Consider the following 18,725-nt stretch of genomic DNA (forward strand, 5'->3'; position numbering starts at 1 on the left):
CTGGAGAAGTTTTAGGTGAAATGGATTTGCCCTTCCTGCACAGAGCAAAGAGCCAGTGCCAGGGATGCATGAAGGGGACCACAGAAGTCCCACTGCAAAATCAAGGAGTTAGTTGAGTTAAAGTCATATTTTTGAGTGCTAAAGTAATATTTTTGAGTGCTGCTGGGAAGTGTTGTAGTACAGGGTGAGGCAGTTGCTGGACTGAAACTGACAAAGCAGATGTTGCATTTGATACAAGCAGCATGTTATGGAAAGCTGTTCCTCCAGTTTGTAACTGGGTATGTGTGTTAGGCACAGTACTGATGGTGTACTTGCTTAATTTCTTCTTTAAGGATCCTCCCACTTCTGTGTCCCTTGGACTCCGAATGGAAGAGATGATTTTCAATTTGGCGGACACGCATCTATTCTTTAACGATTTAGAAGTAAGTGTTCATTCTTTTAAAACAGACATGATCTGATATTTAATATTTGTCTGGTCTTATGTGTTGTTAGATGCTTTGACAATTATTTACAGAGTTTCAATACAGAAATGCATAGAAAATAGCTATATCATTTAGTTATTGGGATATATAATAATATCTACACTAAATGTCTGCACTGACCTTCAAAGGTTACTACAGTTTAAATTGTAGAGTTTTGTCCTCACAGGTTTTAGCACTTATGGTGACAGTAGACAAGTTTCAGAAGTGGATACACTGAAGGAACCTATAAGCATACAGAATTCAATAGTCTGCACAGGCCATTAAATATTAAACTCCAGCTTCTATAAACAGTTGATGGCTGGGTACAGATTTCTTGCTTACATCCCACGGTGGCAAGTGTTACCTTAGCCCCGAGGGACATCATAAATGTTGTATGGGCTGTCTGGGAGCTGTTCCTGGGGCTGCTGTGCCTGCAGCAGGCACAGGGTGTTCTGAGCCAGGGTGCCTCTGCCTGCAGCGAGGAGCTGCGGGTGCCTTGCCAAGAGATTTTTTAGCCTACACAGCCTATGGTTTGGCAACGCCTGGGAGATCCTTCCAAAGCTCTCCAAGCTGCTGAAAGAGACTGTCACTGTAATGCCTGGCTGTTTCATCTTAAAAGGGAAAAAAGCAATTTCTGATCACATTTTAATAATGCAAAAACATGAAAACAGTCAGATTTCTTTCCCATCATAGTGAAGACAGCTGTTTATTTAAAATCCAGCTGTTAAGCAAGCTTGTGGTGGGGCTGCCAACACACATTAATCATCAAGTTGTTGTTTTGCTAGATTTTAGAATAGCGTGTTATTCCAGACAGCAAAAGAATCTAAAAGATTCAAATGCAACTTTTGCTGATCAAAGTTAATTGGCAGCAATTGGCCTTTAAATATTTCCTGATGTTTCCCTTTTCAAAATCAAGCAAAATACACCTTATTCAATAGATGAGCCAAAATAATTTGAAAAATGCCAGTGTGTGATAGACCTCAAATGTGGTTTGTCCAACATCTGTCCTATATTTTGATTTCTTTTCATCTAAAAAGAAACCACTCACAGATGATTTGGCATCTAAGAATGTAATGAAATTATTGAACATGCTTTTTTTTCTTCCATTCCTTAGAGTATTTATTTTTTATACTTACAGTAAAATAGCTGGTTTCTTTAAATTTTAAAGTAGCATTTTCATCCATTAAGGTAGCTGTGTTTAAAGATATGATTGTTTTGGATATAAGAAGCACCAATGAGTTGCATATATAAGACTTATTTTTCAGGTTTATCTAAAAATATAACAATGCTAGTGATTCTCCAACTCTGTTTCTGATTATATTTCATTTTAACCAGAGCAGAATGAAAAAGTGCTACTCTTTCTGTATTTAAGTATATTTAATAAAGTTCAGTGTGTTTTCATTTGCTATGCAGAGCCAGATATGTAGCTACTTCATACGGGATTGTCAACCTCACTGACTTTAATAGAAGTTAATCAACCACATCTTAAGGGTGGCAGATTATCTTCTGCTAATAGACATGCTGCAGCCTTAACAATACAGCACGGTAGTTCATTCACTCAAGAACGTTGTAGCTGTGTATAAGAAAACAGCTGCTGGTTCATGGAGGCAGAGGAGCTCACTGCTAAGCCTGATTCTTTGCATTTCCACCATAACAAGCCAGTTTATGTTGTATGTCCAAACTGAAGTGTAATAGTTTGTGTAGCCTGGTCTGCCTTCCTCATACATAGGGGCACCCAGGAGTGAGCAGTTGTGTGCATGTCCTTGTACACCAGCCCTAATCCTTATGGCTGGGGAATATGAGCTCCAGTCTGAGGGATCATGCCTTGCCCAAGGGGTGAAGAGCACTTTCAGTGAGCATAGACAAGCCTTCAGAGTACACTTCCTTTGTGGGAAGCAGCATGTAAGGACTAGACCTCATCACAGTGGCTTACTCTCCTGGGGCTTTCAGTTCACCAGCTGTGACAGATTTTTGAACATGTCACAGAAATGTGGTGTTCTTGAAGGAGCATGTACTTCTGGAGCCACAGTTTGTCATTCTTGTGAGCATCACCACTGAACTAGCAGGGCCTGCCAGTTTCCCAAGGGCTGTGACCTCAGGGCAGATTCCTTACCTCCTTCTCAGAAACTCAAAAGTCCTTGCTTGATGATTTGGAAGTGCAGGCTGCTCACTGCTTGACAGGCTTTCAGGAAAACTGTGGACAATTAGGTTTGGATATGCCTCAGGCTTAAAGCATCTGTTCTCACTGATGAAGAGATGAGTCTGAAAGATCTAGCTCAGGTCTAAGCTTTCCAGATCATCAGCACAAGTATCTGGGCTGTTGGGATTGAAAATATTTGTTAGGCACATTGCCTGTGAGCTGCAGAGCTTGGGTATTCTTGCCCAGCAGTAGTATGAAGAATGGCAAAGCTGGATTTGGAACATATCTTACCCACAGAGTAGACGTGTCTTTGAGCCTAGGCTTAATTCAAAGTGAGAACCTGAAAGCTGATGCCCTCTGCCTCACCCAGGCTCAGAGGGAACCCTTCTTGGCACATAGAGAGGCAGCTTTTAAATCCAGGCAATCATCTGTCATAACTTTGGCCTATGATGCACATTTTTCCAGATACCACAAGTTAATGTTTTTATATAAAAAAATCTTCTTTCATCCAACACATTCCAGAAAACTCTATAATCAGAATAGCTCTCTTGTTATCCAAGTGAAAATACCTTTTTCGTCTTATAAAATACTGAAGATGGAATGAACATTTTGAATGCAAAGGGCAGAGTTGCAGCAGTGAGCTCTGAAGCAGAGTTTGATTTATGTATGACCTAACTGGCTTTTCAAAGCTCAGCCTAGAGGTTTAGGAATGTTATTATGTTAAGTACTAAACTTTGGCAGTCAATTTTTAGTCTGTGCAAACTGAATCCATGCCAATGTGAATCAGTTGAATTTAGTAGGGGGTACAGGCAAGTAAATGGATAATCTGTTTTTATGTATGTTGTTCTTTATGTAGTAATAATAATAATAATAATTGTAATTAAAAATTTCAAAGTCATTGAAAAAATTCAGTCAGACCTCACTATCTAGCTTTGAAGTCAGTGTTCTGTTTCTGGATGTGTGAACTACAGTTAGATTTGCACCCTTGTATTAGTTCTTATTTTATTGCTTTGAAAAAAATAAAATAAATTGCTTATTTCCTTCACTTTGCACAGATTTATTTAGGGTAATTAATTCCAAAGTGATGTAACAGCAAATAATTTCCAATCTTTAAAATTATTCCTTAAACAGCATGTTAAAGGGGTATGACACGATTTTTAACATACTGAAAAGAAAAATATTAATGTTTACTTATGTGTAATTTGATATAAATACCATAATAAACAGTATTTTCATGCAGTAATTAGCAGTAATTTAATAATGAAATTATAGAACTGTACTAGGCTAAACAGTAGAAAATAGTGCATTGTTCTAAAAATTTAGATTCCAAAATCTGCATTTGGGCTTCTGAACAAAAGCTTTTGGTTTTCAGTATTGAAGTTTTATATTTAAATGTCTCATACTCTCTGTTTTATAGTTGAATTTTAATTGTGTGCAAGAGGAAATAACTGCATTGATGTAGTGCCCTCAAGAGAACCACAGTTATCTCATCTGAAAAGAATGCTTGATTTTGCATGCTGATTATGTTGTGATAGGGATAATAAGGTATAATATTTTAAAGGTGTATATGGAGCAATTATACATATTATGTATTTTAGGAGGTATGCTCCAGTGTTTTAGGGAAATGAGCAACTTGATGATAGGACTAAAACGTGACATCCACTGAGGTGATCAGCTCTGGTGCAGATGTGTTCTACAGCAGAGCCCGGGACTGTGGCAGCCACGGGGGATCCTCAGCCAGGGAAGCCCCAGGGGAGCACAGAGACCCACCAGGAGCCGGCTGCTCTTATGAGAGTGGCTTACTCTCCCGGCATGTGTGAGGCCAGGGTAGTGGTGGCCAATCCCTCTTGCCAAAGCAGGCAGCCCTAGTGAGCACTGTGGCCAGGAGCACGTGGCCAGGGCAGGCAGACAGGTCGTGGTGTGGCAGTTTGCTTGGCAGGGTGCACAGGGAGGGTGACAGCTCAGAGGAGGGACATCCACTGGCCAAGTGCAGACACGTGAAGTCTACCAGCAACCAAGCACCATTCTGTAGCCATCTGCACAGGTCAGGGGCACTCATCCTACCTGTCTGCCAAGGCAGAATGGTGGGCACTCATCTGAGAGCAAAGGCTGCAGCTCACATGGGGGATCTGCACCATCTGTCCTGACAGTGGCCAGTGCCTCCATGCAGACAGGGCTGGTGAAGAGCAAGACTGCAGTGCAGAACTCAGACGGCAGAAAGTGAATAGAGGCTTCTCATGGGGCAGGGACAGGACAGCAGACCTGCCTGCCAAAGGTGTGCCAGGTGGAGGAGCTCCTGTGGCAGGTGGCTGAGCTGCAGGAGGCAGCAGGAAGACTGCATAGCATTGGGGAGGCTGAGAAGAAGTTGTATAGCTGGTTCAGTGCAGTTGCATAGCTGCTTCCAAGTGCAATCTGCAGGAGACCCATAGCCCATGGCCAAACAGCCAAAACCTCCCCCACTAGCACATGCAGAAGGGAGGGGGAGCAATAACATAGCAAGGACCTGCAGGAGGAAGACACCTCCCCAAAACCTGAGGTGCCCCTGCAGAACTGCTTCACTGCTGTGCAGACTAAGGAGAGACACATCACACAGGAGAGATGCTGGAGCTGAGTAAGGAGCTTGACCCCATACACCCCCCAAGTAACAATGACAGCAACTACGAGTAGTAGGTAACTCACTTCTGAGAGTCTTATTTGCCAGCATCAGATGCTCTCTGGAGAGGTGTGATGTTGGCCAGAGCTTTGTATTAGGGGTGTGTCTCTGGGGCTGTGACCCCAAGACAGGATGCCACCAATAGACTGCCAAGCCTCATACTGTCCTCTGACTTCTGTCTGCTGCTGTTATTTCACATGGGCACCAGCGATACAGTCTGAGGAAACAAAAACAGTCAAGATGGACTCAACAGAGCCCTGGGAGCAGCAGTAAGGGATTCTGGAGTGTGGGTACTTTTTTCAGGAATCCTCCCAGCCATAAAAAAGGAGTTTGAAAGGACCAGTCAAATCTGTAAAACTGACAAATGGTTACAGAACTGGGACCCCAGAGAGATGTTCAGGTATTTTAGAGCATGGGACTTTTTTGAGAAACCCAGTCTGGTGGGGCTGATTGGCTTCATCTGTCAGAGAAGAACATCTTCAGTCAGAGGCTTGAGGAAGAGGGCTTTAAACTAAAGTTACTAAAGGGGAGGAGCCTCAATCCATCCTACTCCTTCCAGTCTGATACCTGTGGCAGCCGTAGGTATCCACAGTCTGGAGTGGAATCACAGGTCAGCAGAAGAGCACCTGAAGAACAGCACAATGGAATTTCAGCCATTCCAGCTAGTAAGTTGGCTTCATCAGAGGCCCATCTTGAATGCTTCTATGCAAACACACACAACATGGGCAGTAAACAAGAGGAGTTAGAGGCATGTGCATGTCTGCAGGTCTATGATCTTACTGACATCACACAGACTAGTGGGATGACTCTTGTGATTGGAGTGTTGGAATGAAAATATGCAAGATGTTTAGGAAGAACAGGCAGGGGAAACAAGGAGGGCCTGTAACCCTCTGTTTCGGTGGATGTCAATGCTGGAATGCATACAGCACTTCCTGGAGATAGATAAGGAACTGACTGGGAGCTTATGGGAGAGCAGGGAACAGGTGACATTATGTGGGTGTCTGCTACAGACCACCTAACCAGGAAGATTGAGTGGATGAGGCTCTCTATAGACAGGAACAGCCTCACATTAGCAATTCATGGTCCTCATGGTGAGCTTCAGCCACCCAAATATCTCTTGGAGGTACAACACAGTAGGCCATAAGCAATCCAGGAGGTTCTGTGGTGTGTTAATGACGACTTCCTTCTGCAAGTGATGGAGGAGACAACAAGGAGAGGTGCTATGCTGGACCTTGTTCTCACCAACAAGGAAGGACTGGTGGGGAATGTGAATCTCAAGGATTGACTGCAGTGACCATGAAATGGTAGATTTTAAGATACTTGGGGCAACAAGGAGGGTGACTCCTGTGCTCACAATCCTGCACTTTGGAAGAAAGACTTTGGCCTGTTCAGCAATCTGCATCTGGATTGGGTAAATCCAGAGGAGACTGGATTGAGAGCAGTCCTGGGGGAAGGACTTGGAGGTGTTCATTGACAAGAAGCTAAACATGACCTGCAAAACATGTTCACAGCCCAAAAAGTCAGTTGTGTCCTGGGCTGCATCAAAAGCATGACCAGCAGGTTGGGGAGGTGGTTGTTCCCCTTTAGTCTGCTCTCCTGAGATCCCACCTGGAGTACTGTGTCCAGCTCTGGGGCCCCAGCTAGAAGGGTGTGGAGTGAGTCCAGAGGAGGCCACAAAGGTGATGAGAGGATTGGAGCAACTCTCATATGAGAAGAGGATGAGAGAGCTGGAGTTATTCAGCCTGAAGAAGAGAAGGCTCCAGGAAAACCTTATTGTGACCTTCTATAGAGGGGAGAGCCAGACAGGGACTTTTTACAAGGTGTCATGTAGTCACAGGACAAGGGTTGATGGCTTTAAACTGAAAGAGGGTAGGTTTGGGTTAGGTATTAGGTAGAAATTCTTTACTGTGAGGTTGGTGAGACACTGGAACAGGTTGCCCAGGGAAGTTGTGGATGCCCATCTCTGGAAGGGTGCAAGGCCAGGTTGGATGCAGCTTTGAGCATCTGATCTAGTGGAAGGTGTCTCTGCTCATGGCAGGGGGCTGGAACTGGATGAACTTTAAGGTCCCTTCCAGCCAAAACCATTTTGTGATTCTATCTGCATCTTTAAAGATTATATATATATTTATACTGATACTTTTAAAAGTGTATTCATTTTTTTGGCATATGAGGTGCATATTATAACGAGGTATGTTAAAGGTATAACTAGGTATTGGTGGCAGTGAATTATTAGGAACATCTTAGAAAAAGTTTGTTCAGTGCTTTTTAAACTTTGTTCTAAAATGACAGCATCTTATTAGGTCTATTCCTTTAGAGGTATATACTGCGGCTGAATATGTCACCTATTAAGTCTTTTCTTGTCTAATCTTACCTAACATTTAGAATACTTTTTCTTTTTGGTTTGTGTTGAATTCTATTGAAGTAATTAAAAGCAAATTAATCTGTAGTTTTATTTAATGGGATTTTTTTTCTTTTAGGACTTTTATTTCTGTTTATTCATTTCATGTTTTTTGGTATAGGCTTTCGTTGGAAGGTTCAAAATAAGATTCTAACAATATTATAAAAAAATCAAATTTTCACACCTTTGACAAATATATAGATGCATGGTCATGATGAGCTTTAATTTTTCTGCCATTTGTGAAGGATATATAAGGCACACCCATGGGTTCGCAATTCACTTCTGTTTGTGGAGTCTATGCAAAATGATAATATGTGTATGGGAGTAGTTTATAATGAGTGGCAGTGTGATATCAGTTTTCAGGCTACTTTAGTTGTTGATATATTTCTCTTGAAATAAATAAACTAAAGATAAAAGATCAGGGAATGCCATAAGGTACTACTGTCAAGAAGTAACTTTGGTTCTTTGGGAAAAAAAAATTAGAATAGTCAGTTATATTCTAAAAATTAAGGATGATGACCTTGATTAATTTCTTCTGAGACTGTTACTTAAAATCCACTTGGTGTTCCATATCTAATATGTTTGTGATGAGCACAATCTCTTCTGTGTGTTAAAAACAGCACCACATTAGCATATTACTGTGCATGGACCCCTCTGGAAAGCTGCCTGTGTTGGAGTTGCACATGATTTCCATAAGATGCAACTCTGTCATTAACCACAGTTGGCTGGACCATTAGCCAGCCCGGGGCAGGCAGTGGCCAAGGTGCTCCCATCCCAGCCTGGCTACCAGGCAGCACCTTCACTCCTCTGTCCTGCCCACCTGCTAGCACCAAGGTTAGCCAGTCCTCAGGCACCAAGCAGCAGGACAAGAGCAGCCCATTTCTCTGCCTCTTCACTCCACTAAATAAAGTTAGATTAATACAGAGACATTTTACAAATCCTGCATTTACACATACGGGAACATTTCCAGCTTTAATGAAGCATTGAGGTGGTGCCTTCCACAGATGCATAGTCTCACAGTTTAAAGCGGAGAATAAACAACATTTATGTCCTTGCACTCTCATGCTCTGTGTTTGCTTTGCAAACCTCCTCCCTCCACCCACAGGGCAATAAATATGTCCAGGACTCTTACAAGACTGTAACTGCTAGATTGAATTTGCTCAGATCTAGAAGTTGATAGGGAGAAATTAACTATCGGGTTTTTTTTAATGAGCACTGCTTTTGGTGGATTGTTTCTTGTGTAATTTACTAAGTTCTGCTCTTGTTTGTGGTGCCCAGTCATTAGACTGTGAATATTTATCAATTCTACCTTTCCCTCCTATTCTTTTTCAACTCAAGACTGCGTGGAGGACAGCTTTTCTACTTGAAATGTGATGGAGATGTCTGACACCCAGCAGTATGCTGAGCCCTTCCGTTCCCTAAAGGAACATAAAGGACCTCTAAGGCCCACATTGCAAGGCAGACTCCCGTGTCACTAAAGCAGATGGGGATACACTCTGCACTAGCACCAGGCACTACAGGGATTTCCCAGATGGGAGATCATCATCAGAGCTCAGGGATAAGAAAGGAAACAACTTATACTCAGGACAACATCCATAAAGCCTGACCATGGATCAGAGCTCCTTGAACATTAGTTCCTTTTTGGCCTTTGCCTTCAATTCTTACAGGTGAAACCTGGCTGCCTCCCTGCTGCTGGAAGCAAATGTACCCTATAAATCACTTCTGGCACTCAAGGAGACCTTTTTTCATGACAGGGACATATATCCTCTTTTCATCAGCCTGAAATTTTCTCCTTTGTAGGTATCAGTAACACCACAGGAGACTAAGTGACTTTCCTCACAGGTCCTTCAGTGACCGTGCACACAGCTATGTCCCCAGTGTACCATGCAGTGCCCTGTAGGAATGCCTTTGAAGCAATACAGCCATATGTTCTGTTTCTTTAATCTGAAGGAGAAAGGGAAATCATTTCCCCTCAGACCTGGGTCTGAGGTACTTTAATACGCCACAGACTCAGACTGGTAACTTTTAGCACAGTAGCACTCCAAAGGATGATTTGGGATCCTGGGCGTTATGATAATTCACATTATTGAATTCATTACTGTGTTCAGCAGGCTTACCGTATGCAGGGTATTGCACATCTCAAAGAACCATGACCACTGTAGGGTAAAATGCTCTTCTTTCTGAAAGCATTTTAGCACATCTGGTCCTAGATTCAAATAATTTAACAAATGAAGTGCTTGGATGCAAGCCAGCTCTTAAGTGCAGACTTTGAGCAAGCTCCAAAGCAAGCTGGGAGAGCAGGTTGGCCACTATTAGCAGTGTAGAAATCCATCATTTATTCTTCCACACCTTGTAGAAATGTCATGGAGGCAGCTTTGGACAGCCGTGACAGGTATGACATTGCCTGGGTTTATAGAGATCCACAGTCAGTGATAGGAGTTGGGAGAGCTGCAGTCAGACCAAGGAAGTGCAGAAGGAGGATTTTGAAACATCATTACCAGAGAGAAAAGCTTTCTCAACTTCTCCACAAAATAAAAATCAGATCAAGGTCATTTTGTGTCTAAAGCTGTACTCCAAGCCCTGAATATTGACAGGGTGAGCCTTTGCTGGCATTAGGTACTAATCACTTCTCTGGTGCATATTTTACTTACATATTTATGTAGATGACATGACACAAGGTCTGTGTCATGGTTGCCAATACTTTGTAATTCCTGATCAGTGTACCTTAGTCTTTTCATCATGGTGATGATAAGGATGATATTTACAGATACAAGGATCATAATTCTGTCATAAAGTACTCAAGAGAGAAAAGCAGCAGTTGAGTCTGGTGATTATAGCAGTTACTGTGTACAGATGTAGCTGGCTTTCTAACAAAGCTTCAGCTTGGTCTCTTTAACATATTAGCCCTCAATAACATACTGGCACAATGTCTCTCTCTACTAACACAATTAGCAAATATGTGTATTGAAACACGGGAAAAGAAAAACTGTGAATATTTAGTCAAAAAAGCTTTCCAGTTTTCTGTTGTATTTAATTTCTTTTCCGGTGTTGGGTTTTTTTTGTTTTGTTGGGTTTTTTTGTTGTTGTTTGTTTGTTTGTTTGTTTGTTTTGGTTTGGTTTTTAATTATTTTTGTAAGTTGTACTTGTTCCAGTTTGAGCTATTCATACATTTCAGATAAGGTCTGCTCTTTAAAGCTACAGGTTAAAAAACACCCCAACATTAAGAGCAGAAGGGCATCAGTCATCACTAGTCATGGCAGTGTTTCAGCTGTCTGTTCTTGGGAGCTAGTAGTTGCTAAGAATTCCATGTAGTCAGCTGGTACCAGGTCTTATGTTTGGGATAGCCATATTTTGCTGTAGTATAACTCAGCTAAAGACTAGGCAGGCATGCTTTGTAAAGAAATACATGGACATGCAAATTGCCCACTACAGTATAGAGCATTTTATGGAATCACAGAATGGTTTGGTTTGGAAGGAGCCTTTAACAATCATCTAGTCCAACCCCACTGCCATGATCAGGGACATCTACTAGACCAGGTTGCTCAAACCCCTGTCCAACTTCCAGCGATCCACATCCCCAACTTCTCTGGACAACTTGTTCAAGTGCCTCACTCTCACAGTAAGGAATTTGTTCCATGTACCTATCTAAATCTGTCCTCTTTCAGTTTAAAACTGCTACCCCTTATTCCTTGTCCTATGGTAAAAGTCTATCCCCATCTTTCTTCTAAATCCAGTTTTTGTATTGAAAATCCACCATTAGTTCATCCCAGAGCCTTCTCTTCTCCACGCTAAACAACCCCAGCTCTCTCAGCCTGACTTCACAGCCTTGCCTCTCTTTCCTGTGCTGAGGCACCCTGAGCTGGAAGCAGTTCTTTCTGTATGTGGGATCTCACCAGGGCAGAGAAGGGGAAAGGGGAAAATCACCCTCTTTCAGGCCTCTTTTGGTGTATGCCTGTGTATTGTTTGCTTTCTGGGGTGCAGGTTACGTCCAGGGGGTTTTATCCGCTGGAATCCCTAAGTCTTTCTTAACAGGGCTACTCTCGGTTCAGCACCCAGCCTGTGTTGATATGGGTGACTGTCCCAGTCCAGCTGCAATACCTTGCACTTTACTGCATTTCATGAAGTTCGTATTAGCCCACTCCTCAGGCCTGTCAGTGTCCCTCTGGATGGCATCCCACTTGTCAGTGGAATACATGCTAGTGCAAAAAGATTTGTGCTAGGCAGCACTCGTAACTTTTAGCGGTATGAGACCCATCTCCAAGATGGTATACTAAAAGTAATTTCTATCAAAATGTCAAAACATGTTTTGTCTATGTATTTTCCCAAATTAGATATTCAAAGGTGTTCCTTCCAGTGACAGAACTAACTAATTCTTGTCCCTTTCCCAGGTAAAAAAAACCCAAATGCTGGCATGCTTTCCAGGTAGCAATTGTACCTCCCTGTTACAGCTAGGGTCTGCAGAGTCTGAAATATCAGATTTAGGATCAGCTAGGTCAGGAGATAGTGTGTTGAAGGACAGTGGTAAGGCACCTGGAAGCCATTGCAATACCTGAATCAAAGCTGTGTATAGGCAGGGGCTGTTACTGGAATCCCAGATCCACCCCACATATGTCAGCTTCAATTGCAGCAGAAAGCTCAGAGCCAGTAATGAAACAATAGAGTTGTTTTAAAAAGCCTAAGACTTGATGGAATATAAGGGATGAAACACTAACTGCAAGAAGTGTAACAGATTGAGAACTTTGCAACATTAGCAGATGTCAAAGCACTATCTTATGTTATATTGCTGACACATAAAAATGCTCTTAATGAATTTTTATTTTTGAGAGGTTGCAAAGTTGCTGATATGTGCCAAAGAGAGCATTAGCAGATTTCAAAGCACTGTCTTATGTTATACTGCTGACACATAAAAATGCCCTTAATGAAAAATGCCTCTATTTTTGAGAGGTTGCAAAGTTGCTGATATGTGCCACAGAGCTTTTCTACAATGCAAATCGTTCCCTAAGCACAGACACAATACACTGCTTGATGGTTCATCGTATTAGATCCAAAACTAGGTAATAATGTGATTCATCCTGAAGGCCTCTTAGGGCCAGAATTGTCACTTCAGATTTGAATAAGTTTATTTTATTAATTGAATTATCTGAAACAATAGAACAGTAATGTCAAATAAATTAACAAATAGTTGATGCTAACAGTAAAAGCAGTTAATGTACTAATTATGGTATTGTTTTCCTTTTATTCTTGTGTAGAGAGGCTTCACTTTGGCTTTTAATATTTCATGGAACTGATGTGAACTTTTTTTTAACATTTTATTTTAAATATTATGAATTTGATAACACTGAACAAAATCCTATCTACTATTATAGGTGTCAAGACTTGTTCATAACACTAAGTATTCCAATATTAGTTTGCAATCAAAAAAGTTGTAAAAATTAAAATAACATTCCTGAACAGTAGATTTGGTGTTTTGGTCTCTGATTAAGCTGACAGATGTGTAAAATCTCATATAGCCAGTCAAGTCCCTGGTGCAGCTGCGAGTGCTAAAGAGTGCAAGTTATTCCAGCTAAGATCAACATTAATTTACACTCAAATATCTTTCCCAGTCTGCCCTTTCTATTCACGTAATGCAGTTGTTTTGTGCTGATTCCACTACTTTGTGGAAAATATTTTTTTTTTGTCATTGGACTCTTCCAATACAAAAACCCAGAAGGCAAACTGAAGAGAGCGTAATAGTAAACCTTTAGAAAAATTATTTCCTGATTGACATAGGAACCATTTTAAAATCTCATATTTGAATTATCTGGGTTGATTTTTTGAGTGGATTAGTGTCTGAAAATTATGTAATGTAATTATTTTAGGAAAGCTAGGTGAAACTAAGTGTCATCCTACATCCTATTTTGCAGGGTGAGAGTACATTAGCCAATCCTCACATAAGTACAAAGATTTGAAACCACAGCTTAAGCATCTTAGCAATATGCATGGTAGGTGGTTTCTATCAATCTTGTCAGCCTAGCTTTAAATTTGGCATGGATTTACAAATTTGTTTACAAGTTTTTTGATATCATGAAAGCCGTTTGTGCTGGTGTGGTTATGTGTGAGTGCTATGATTGAAGTTTAAATGTTAAGAAAATATGCATAGATATGAATTTTAAACATATCTGTGCTGGGGTTTTAGGTTGTTTTGTTTGTTTGTTTGTTTTGTTTTTTTGGTAGCAATTATATTAAAATGCTTCCACAGGGAAAAAATTTAAGAAGTTTCTTTCATTCATTTTCTTTTAAAAGCACGAAAAGAGTGCTTGAAGTTGGTTCCCAAAATGTTTGAGTTTCACAGTCTCAGGAGATTTCTACTGTTTCAGTGTGGTTACAATAAGGCCTCTATCTGAATTTCATCCAGTTCAATGGTCTAACGAAACTGTAAAGAAAGGGGGAGAGCATTATTTCCTTTACTCATTGCAGTATCACTTCTATTCTGTGGTTTAAAGTCAGATTTGACTGTTGTTAATTGCATTTATAAATTTTTTTCTTTCGATATCTTCAAGAGGCTGGGTGATCCTATAGCAGACTAAAACTACCTTAAAGTGTGCTGTTAAAGCATGAAGCTTTAACAAGGACTTATAAAAATTGTAGACAAAAAGTTTACCAAAAGAAACAATGAAGTATTGAAGGAATGGAGCATTTATTTTATTTTTTGGGGTTTTCCATGATCTTTGTCCAGTCAGAACAGGGCAGTCCAGGCATTATGTGGGGGTTACCTGTGGCACTGTGCAGTCAGGAGATGAGAGTCCATGCGTGTTTACTGGCAGCTGGAGTGGACTGCTGAGTACTGGCTCAGCTGAAATGCTGTCACGAGAAAGATCAGCTTTATCTAAGCAAATTATACTTTCTGAACTGTAGAAAATCCTTTCAATCAGCTAAAAGATCTCATCTTTTTCCTCTGCGTATTTGTATCATTCACATTGTGAATGTAAAGTATGAATACACAGGGGAATCACTGCTTCCCTAGCACTGTTGGGCAAGGGGGAGAGACAGCTGTAGCAGCAGTTAGAGCATGAGAGACAGTTTCTAGGAATTTTCTTTGACTAAAAAGTTTAAAAATACAAATATTTAAATTAATTTATTGGAACAAAATGTATATATTTTTCTCAAAGGTGTGTTCACAAGTTCAAAACTCACATTATTGCCTTGGTCGAATGAATAAAACATAAACCAAGCTGTGGTTACCTACAAACAAGGATTTACAAGCAGAACAAAATAGACAGTGAAAACATACACCACCTTTTTTTTTGTTCCATCAGTTTAATAAACTCAGACAGAAATTTGAATGCAAGCAGTACAACCTCTGACTCTCAAACTGTCAAGAGGATTAACTAACAGAACTAACATCTCTTTCCTGAATCTAATCTCCATTAGTTTGGTATTTAACACAGCAAATATAATTACTAGCAGAAGTATCTTCCACAAAAAAACCATAAAGCAAACAGGTTTTATTTCTAATTCTTTTATTATATTGTAAACTCATAAATCTTTCTTTACCATAGGAGAGTAGAAAAAACAAAAAAGTTTTGTATGATTGCAAATTTTACTTTATAGTCAAAACCGCACTCAAATGGTATTTAATATTTCATGTATTGGGACAGAGTATCTCATTTTTAATACAACAATGTATAGTGAGAAAAAACCCTGAATACTGCTTGAATAATTCAAATCCAGTCTTTTAAAAAAATTATTATTTACATTTTACTTAAATTAAGTACTGTGAAAAAAATAATTTTAAAACCATGCTAACACCAGAAAAGCTTTTACAATAAAATTAAATAGCGGTGTGGAAATATAGCTTTTATGTATGAACTACATGTGGTCATGCAAAGGGTTAAGCTGTGTGATTTCAGGATAAAAGGTTTCCTGAGTTGACTATTATTCCTATGCTCTGCCAACAACTTTGCAATAAATGGAATGATTTTTATGGGAATGTGGTTATTCACAGCAAGACTACAGTTGGTGTCAGTATGAAAAATTCTTCTTTAGTAGATTCTCTCAGCAGGAATAACAGATCTGAAAGAAAGGCAAAAAGTAGCTACAGAGAACTCTGGCTGGTGTTGGTGACAAATTATGTTTACAAAATGATGTGGTAACTCATTGAAAAAGAAGAAATCAGAACAACAGTAAATCAGAGTATTGCTCCTCTAAGCACTGCTGTTCCAAAACAAGTTACCTGTGATTGTGACTATTGTTTAATGGCTCATTTTTCTTGACCATAAAACAAGTGTGACTTCTAGGCTTTCAGTTGCAGGGGTGTGAAAAAATGCTTCAGAAATCAGTACAATTACCTCAAAGTTATAGCAAAGTCCAAGGCAGAAGAGAAAATATTGGTAGATATGAACTAAAATAATTCAGGAGAATGGAAAAAAATTACTGTATCAAAATTTAATATAATTTTATTATTATTTACTTTATTTATAATTTTTATAAATTCTGTTATTTCCTGTATCACTTGACTAATTTTCACATCTTTATGGTTTTTGAAATGATAGTATTAGAAGAAAATTGTGATGGAGAATGCATTAAAATATTGATGAACCTAGTATTAGCAGTTATCTCATTTACATTTGGTTTGTGATAAGCTTTCAGAATGCTGAAAAGATTAACCCACTGATTAAGGCTGCAGCACCACCAGTAGAGCTGGTATTTTCTTCCATTCAAAATGAGGATTAAAGTTACATAGAATTTAATGATTCTCTTACAATCATACAGCAACTTTGTAGGTTTTAGTTGTTCCACCATTCATAAGTTAAGTTGGTGGAATATGAAAAGGGATTGTTATTATTTGTATTGTTTGGTTGGGTTTTTTTTTAAATAAATAGGTAGCAGAAGTACTTCTTTTCAGAAGTAAACATGACAGCTCTGCTTTGAGTGTTTCCTGCTCTTTTTCTTCCTCGTGGACAATTACCCCAGTTCTATTTAGAGCATTTCATTTGTAAATTTATCTCGGTGTTGCAAAGGCTCAAGTTGTTTTTATTATGGCATGAATTTGGTTTGTTGTCCTGGGATCACCAATGATATGCCAGCAAGGAAGAAAATCAACCTAGATGTGTCAATGTCAGTAAAAAAGGAAAAAAAAATCCAGTATAAAGCAACTGTGTTGTTGATAGGAGGAGGTCAACCACTGTTGACATAAAGGGGTAGGTTTACCAACCTAAAAGTAAAAATTGCCCATTATGATGCTAAAGAAAATAAATTTCATAGAAAGTTACATTTCACATTCTCTCAGAATAGAAAAAGAACATGTGCATTCTTTAAAATCCTAAGAAATGTTTCTTCAATAGAAATATTTTAAAACAATCTGTGAAAGAAAAACTTTTTTGCTTGAGAAGAGTTTTCAACAGAGTATAATAGTTAAAGATGAGCTGAGAGAGGAATCAGCTCTTGGTGACTGTTGAATGTAATCATTCATTATTGTTTTTGCCAGATGACCTTCATTTAGCAATAAACAATGGACAGAAGCTCATATTCAGACCTCTAGGTCTAGTTCTACTGCTGTGAAAAATATCTGTTTTCCTTGAGGCATGCATGTGATTTTGGCAGAGTTGGTCTGCTTTGGCTGTGATTGGAGGATGGCTCCTAGAAAGTCTTAGCAAAACTTTGGCTCTTCATTTCCTAATTGGTTAGCTAGATGTTGAATGAGAAACTTCTGAGGTGACTTCTTTAAAAAAAAAAAACAAACACCATAGAAAGGACTGTAGAACATACTGAAAATAGATTTCTGGACCATCAGACTCAAAACAATAAGCAATTACAGGAAAGATTGTTGAATAAACCTTATTCCTGGTGAGATACAAGGAATGGTGTCAGGGAGAGGAAAGCTTCAAACCGAGCAGACTGAAATATTTTCGTTCCACCCCCAAATACCATAAGGATGGCAGCTGAACAAATCTTTGGTTACCTAGAGTGGAGTCATCAGGTCCCTACAGAGGAATATCTATTCAAAAATTGCTTTTCTCATTTGGTTGAAATAAGAGTTCACCTCCTCCCAATGTTTGTGATGTCTGTAATGGGAACCTCCTGACCAGATAGTGGCTTTGTGAGAAGCATGTGATTCAACTTCTGATAGTTCATCAACAGAGAGTTCTGTGAAAACCAAATGTAATTATTCCAAAACCTTTTAACAATATTAAATTTCTTTTTAGAGATATAAGCCTTATTTGTAAAGTACTGTAAGTTCTATGAAGAGTTGGCAAAGACAAGTTCACTTTCTAAGGAACTCGTCAACAATTGTGAAGTCCCTTCCGGCAGGTATCGGAGCAGTTCCCTTTGCACATTCAGACTGAGGCACAAAGCCCATCTATTTGCATTTAATTTTCCACAGTAGCAATTCAAGAACAGCTCAGTTCAGTGCAGGAAGGAAGGGTAGAGAGAAGAAAGGAAATAAAAATCAGAGCACAGAGTTTTCCCTAATATGTGTGTGAGGGAATGAGTGGAAATTGTTTCTCATCTGTGATTACTACTACCATGGGTGACTTGCAGAAAGTTCATGAAGTTCCACTTCACGAATGTGGGACTAAATTACATCACACATGAAGCTGTAGGTAAATTAACAAAAATGCAAAACAAAGTCTTCATTCAGGCAGAACTGTGGCTTTGGTGGTGTGTGCAAAACACAGCTAAAAGCCTCAACCCATCTGAAATGCAAGATGCCTTGCTATTGTGGAATGTGCTGCAGCAGTTCCTGAGTGTTAGAGCTACAAAGAATAACAAATACCTCCTTTGCTCACTTGAGAAGACCATTCCTATAGGCTTATGCAACTTATTAACCACTTAATTTCTTTCACATGGCAAATGACAAGTACCTTCATGCTAGGTGCCACTAAAAATAGAGTCTATATGATTTCCTTTCTCAAGAGGATCACCTGGGTTGTTCTTTGCAGATGTACAGCTGAGCTGAAATACCCAGGAGCCTACCATGCTCATAGCATCACTTTATCACTTTATTCACCTTTCTGTTGCTTCTCCCTGAGTTGCCAGCTGGGGTTGAACCACCACAGGCTGTAAGGTGGCACAAAAACTCTTGTCTCTCTA

The 18,725-nt window shown here is 39.7% G+C and overlaps 1 protein-coding gene across 16 annotated transcripts in view; it reads left to right on the plus strand.

The window, feature by feature from the left end:
- EYA1 (EYA transcriptional coactivator and phosphatase 1) overlaps positions 1–18,725 on the plus strand; it is a 147,486-nt gene that overhangs the window by 108,146 nt on the left and 20,615 nt on the right. For all 16 annotated transcript variants that reach the window (XM_039702893.1, XM_039702894.1, XM_039702898.1 and 13 more), the window contains one exon: positions 333–422. In XM_039702893.1, coding sequence (XP_039558827.1) covers positions 333–422 — 90 coding nt within the window. The remainder of the gene's footprint in view (positions 1–332; positions 423–18,725) is intronic.

This window comes from Passer montanus, unplaced genomic scaffold (genome assembly GCF_014805655.1).
Source record: "Passer montanus isolate IOZ18808 unplaced genomic scaffold, ASM1480565v1 scaffold16, whole genome shotgun sequence".
NCBI classification, from domain to species: Eukaryota; Metazoa; Chordata; class Aves; order Passeriformes; family Passeridae; genus Passer; species Passer montanus.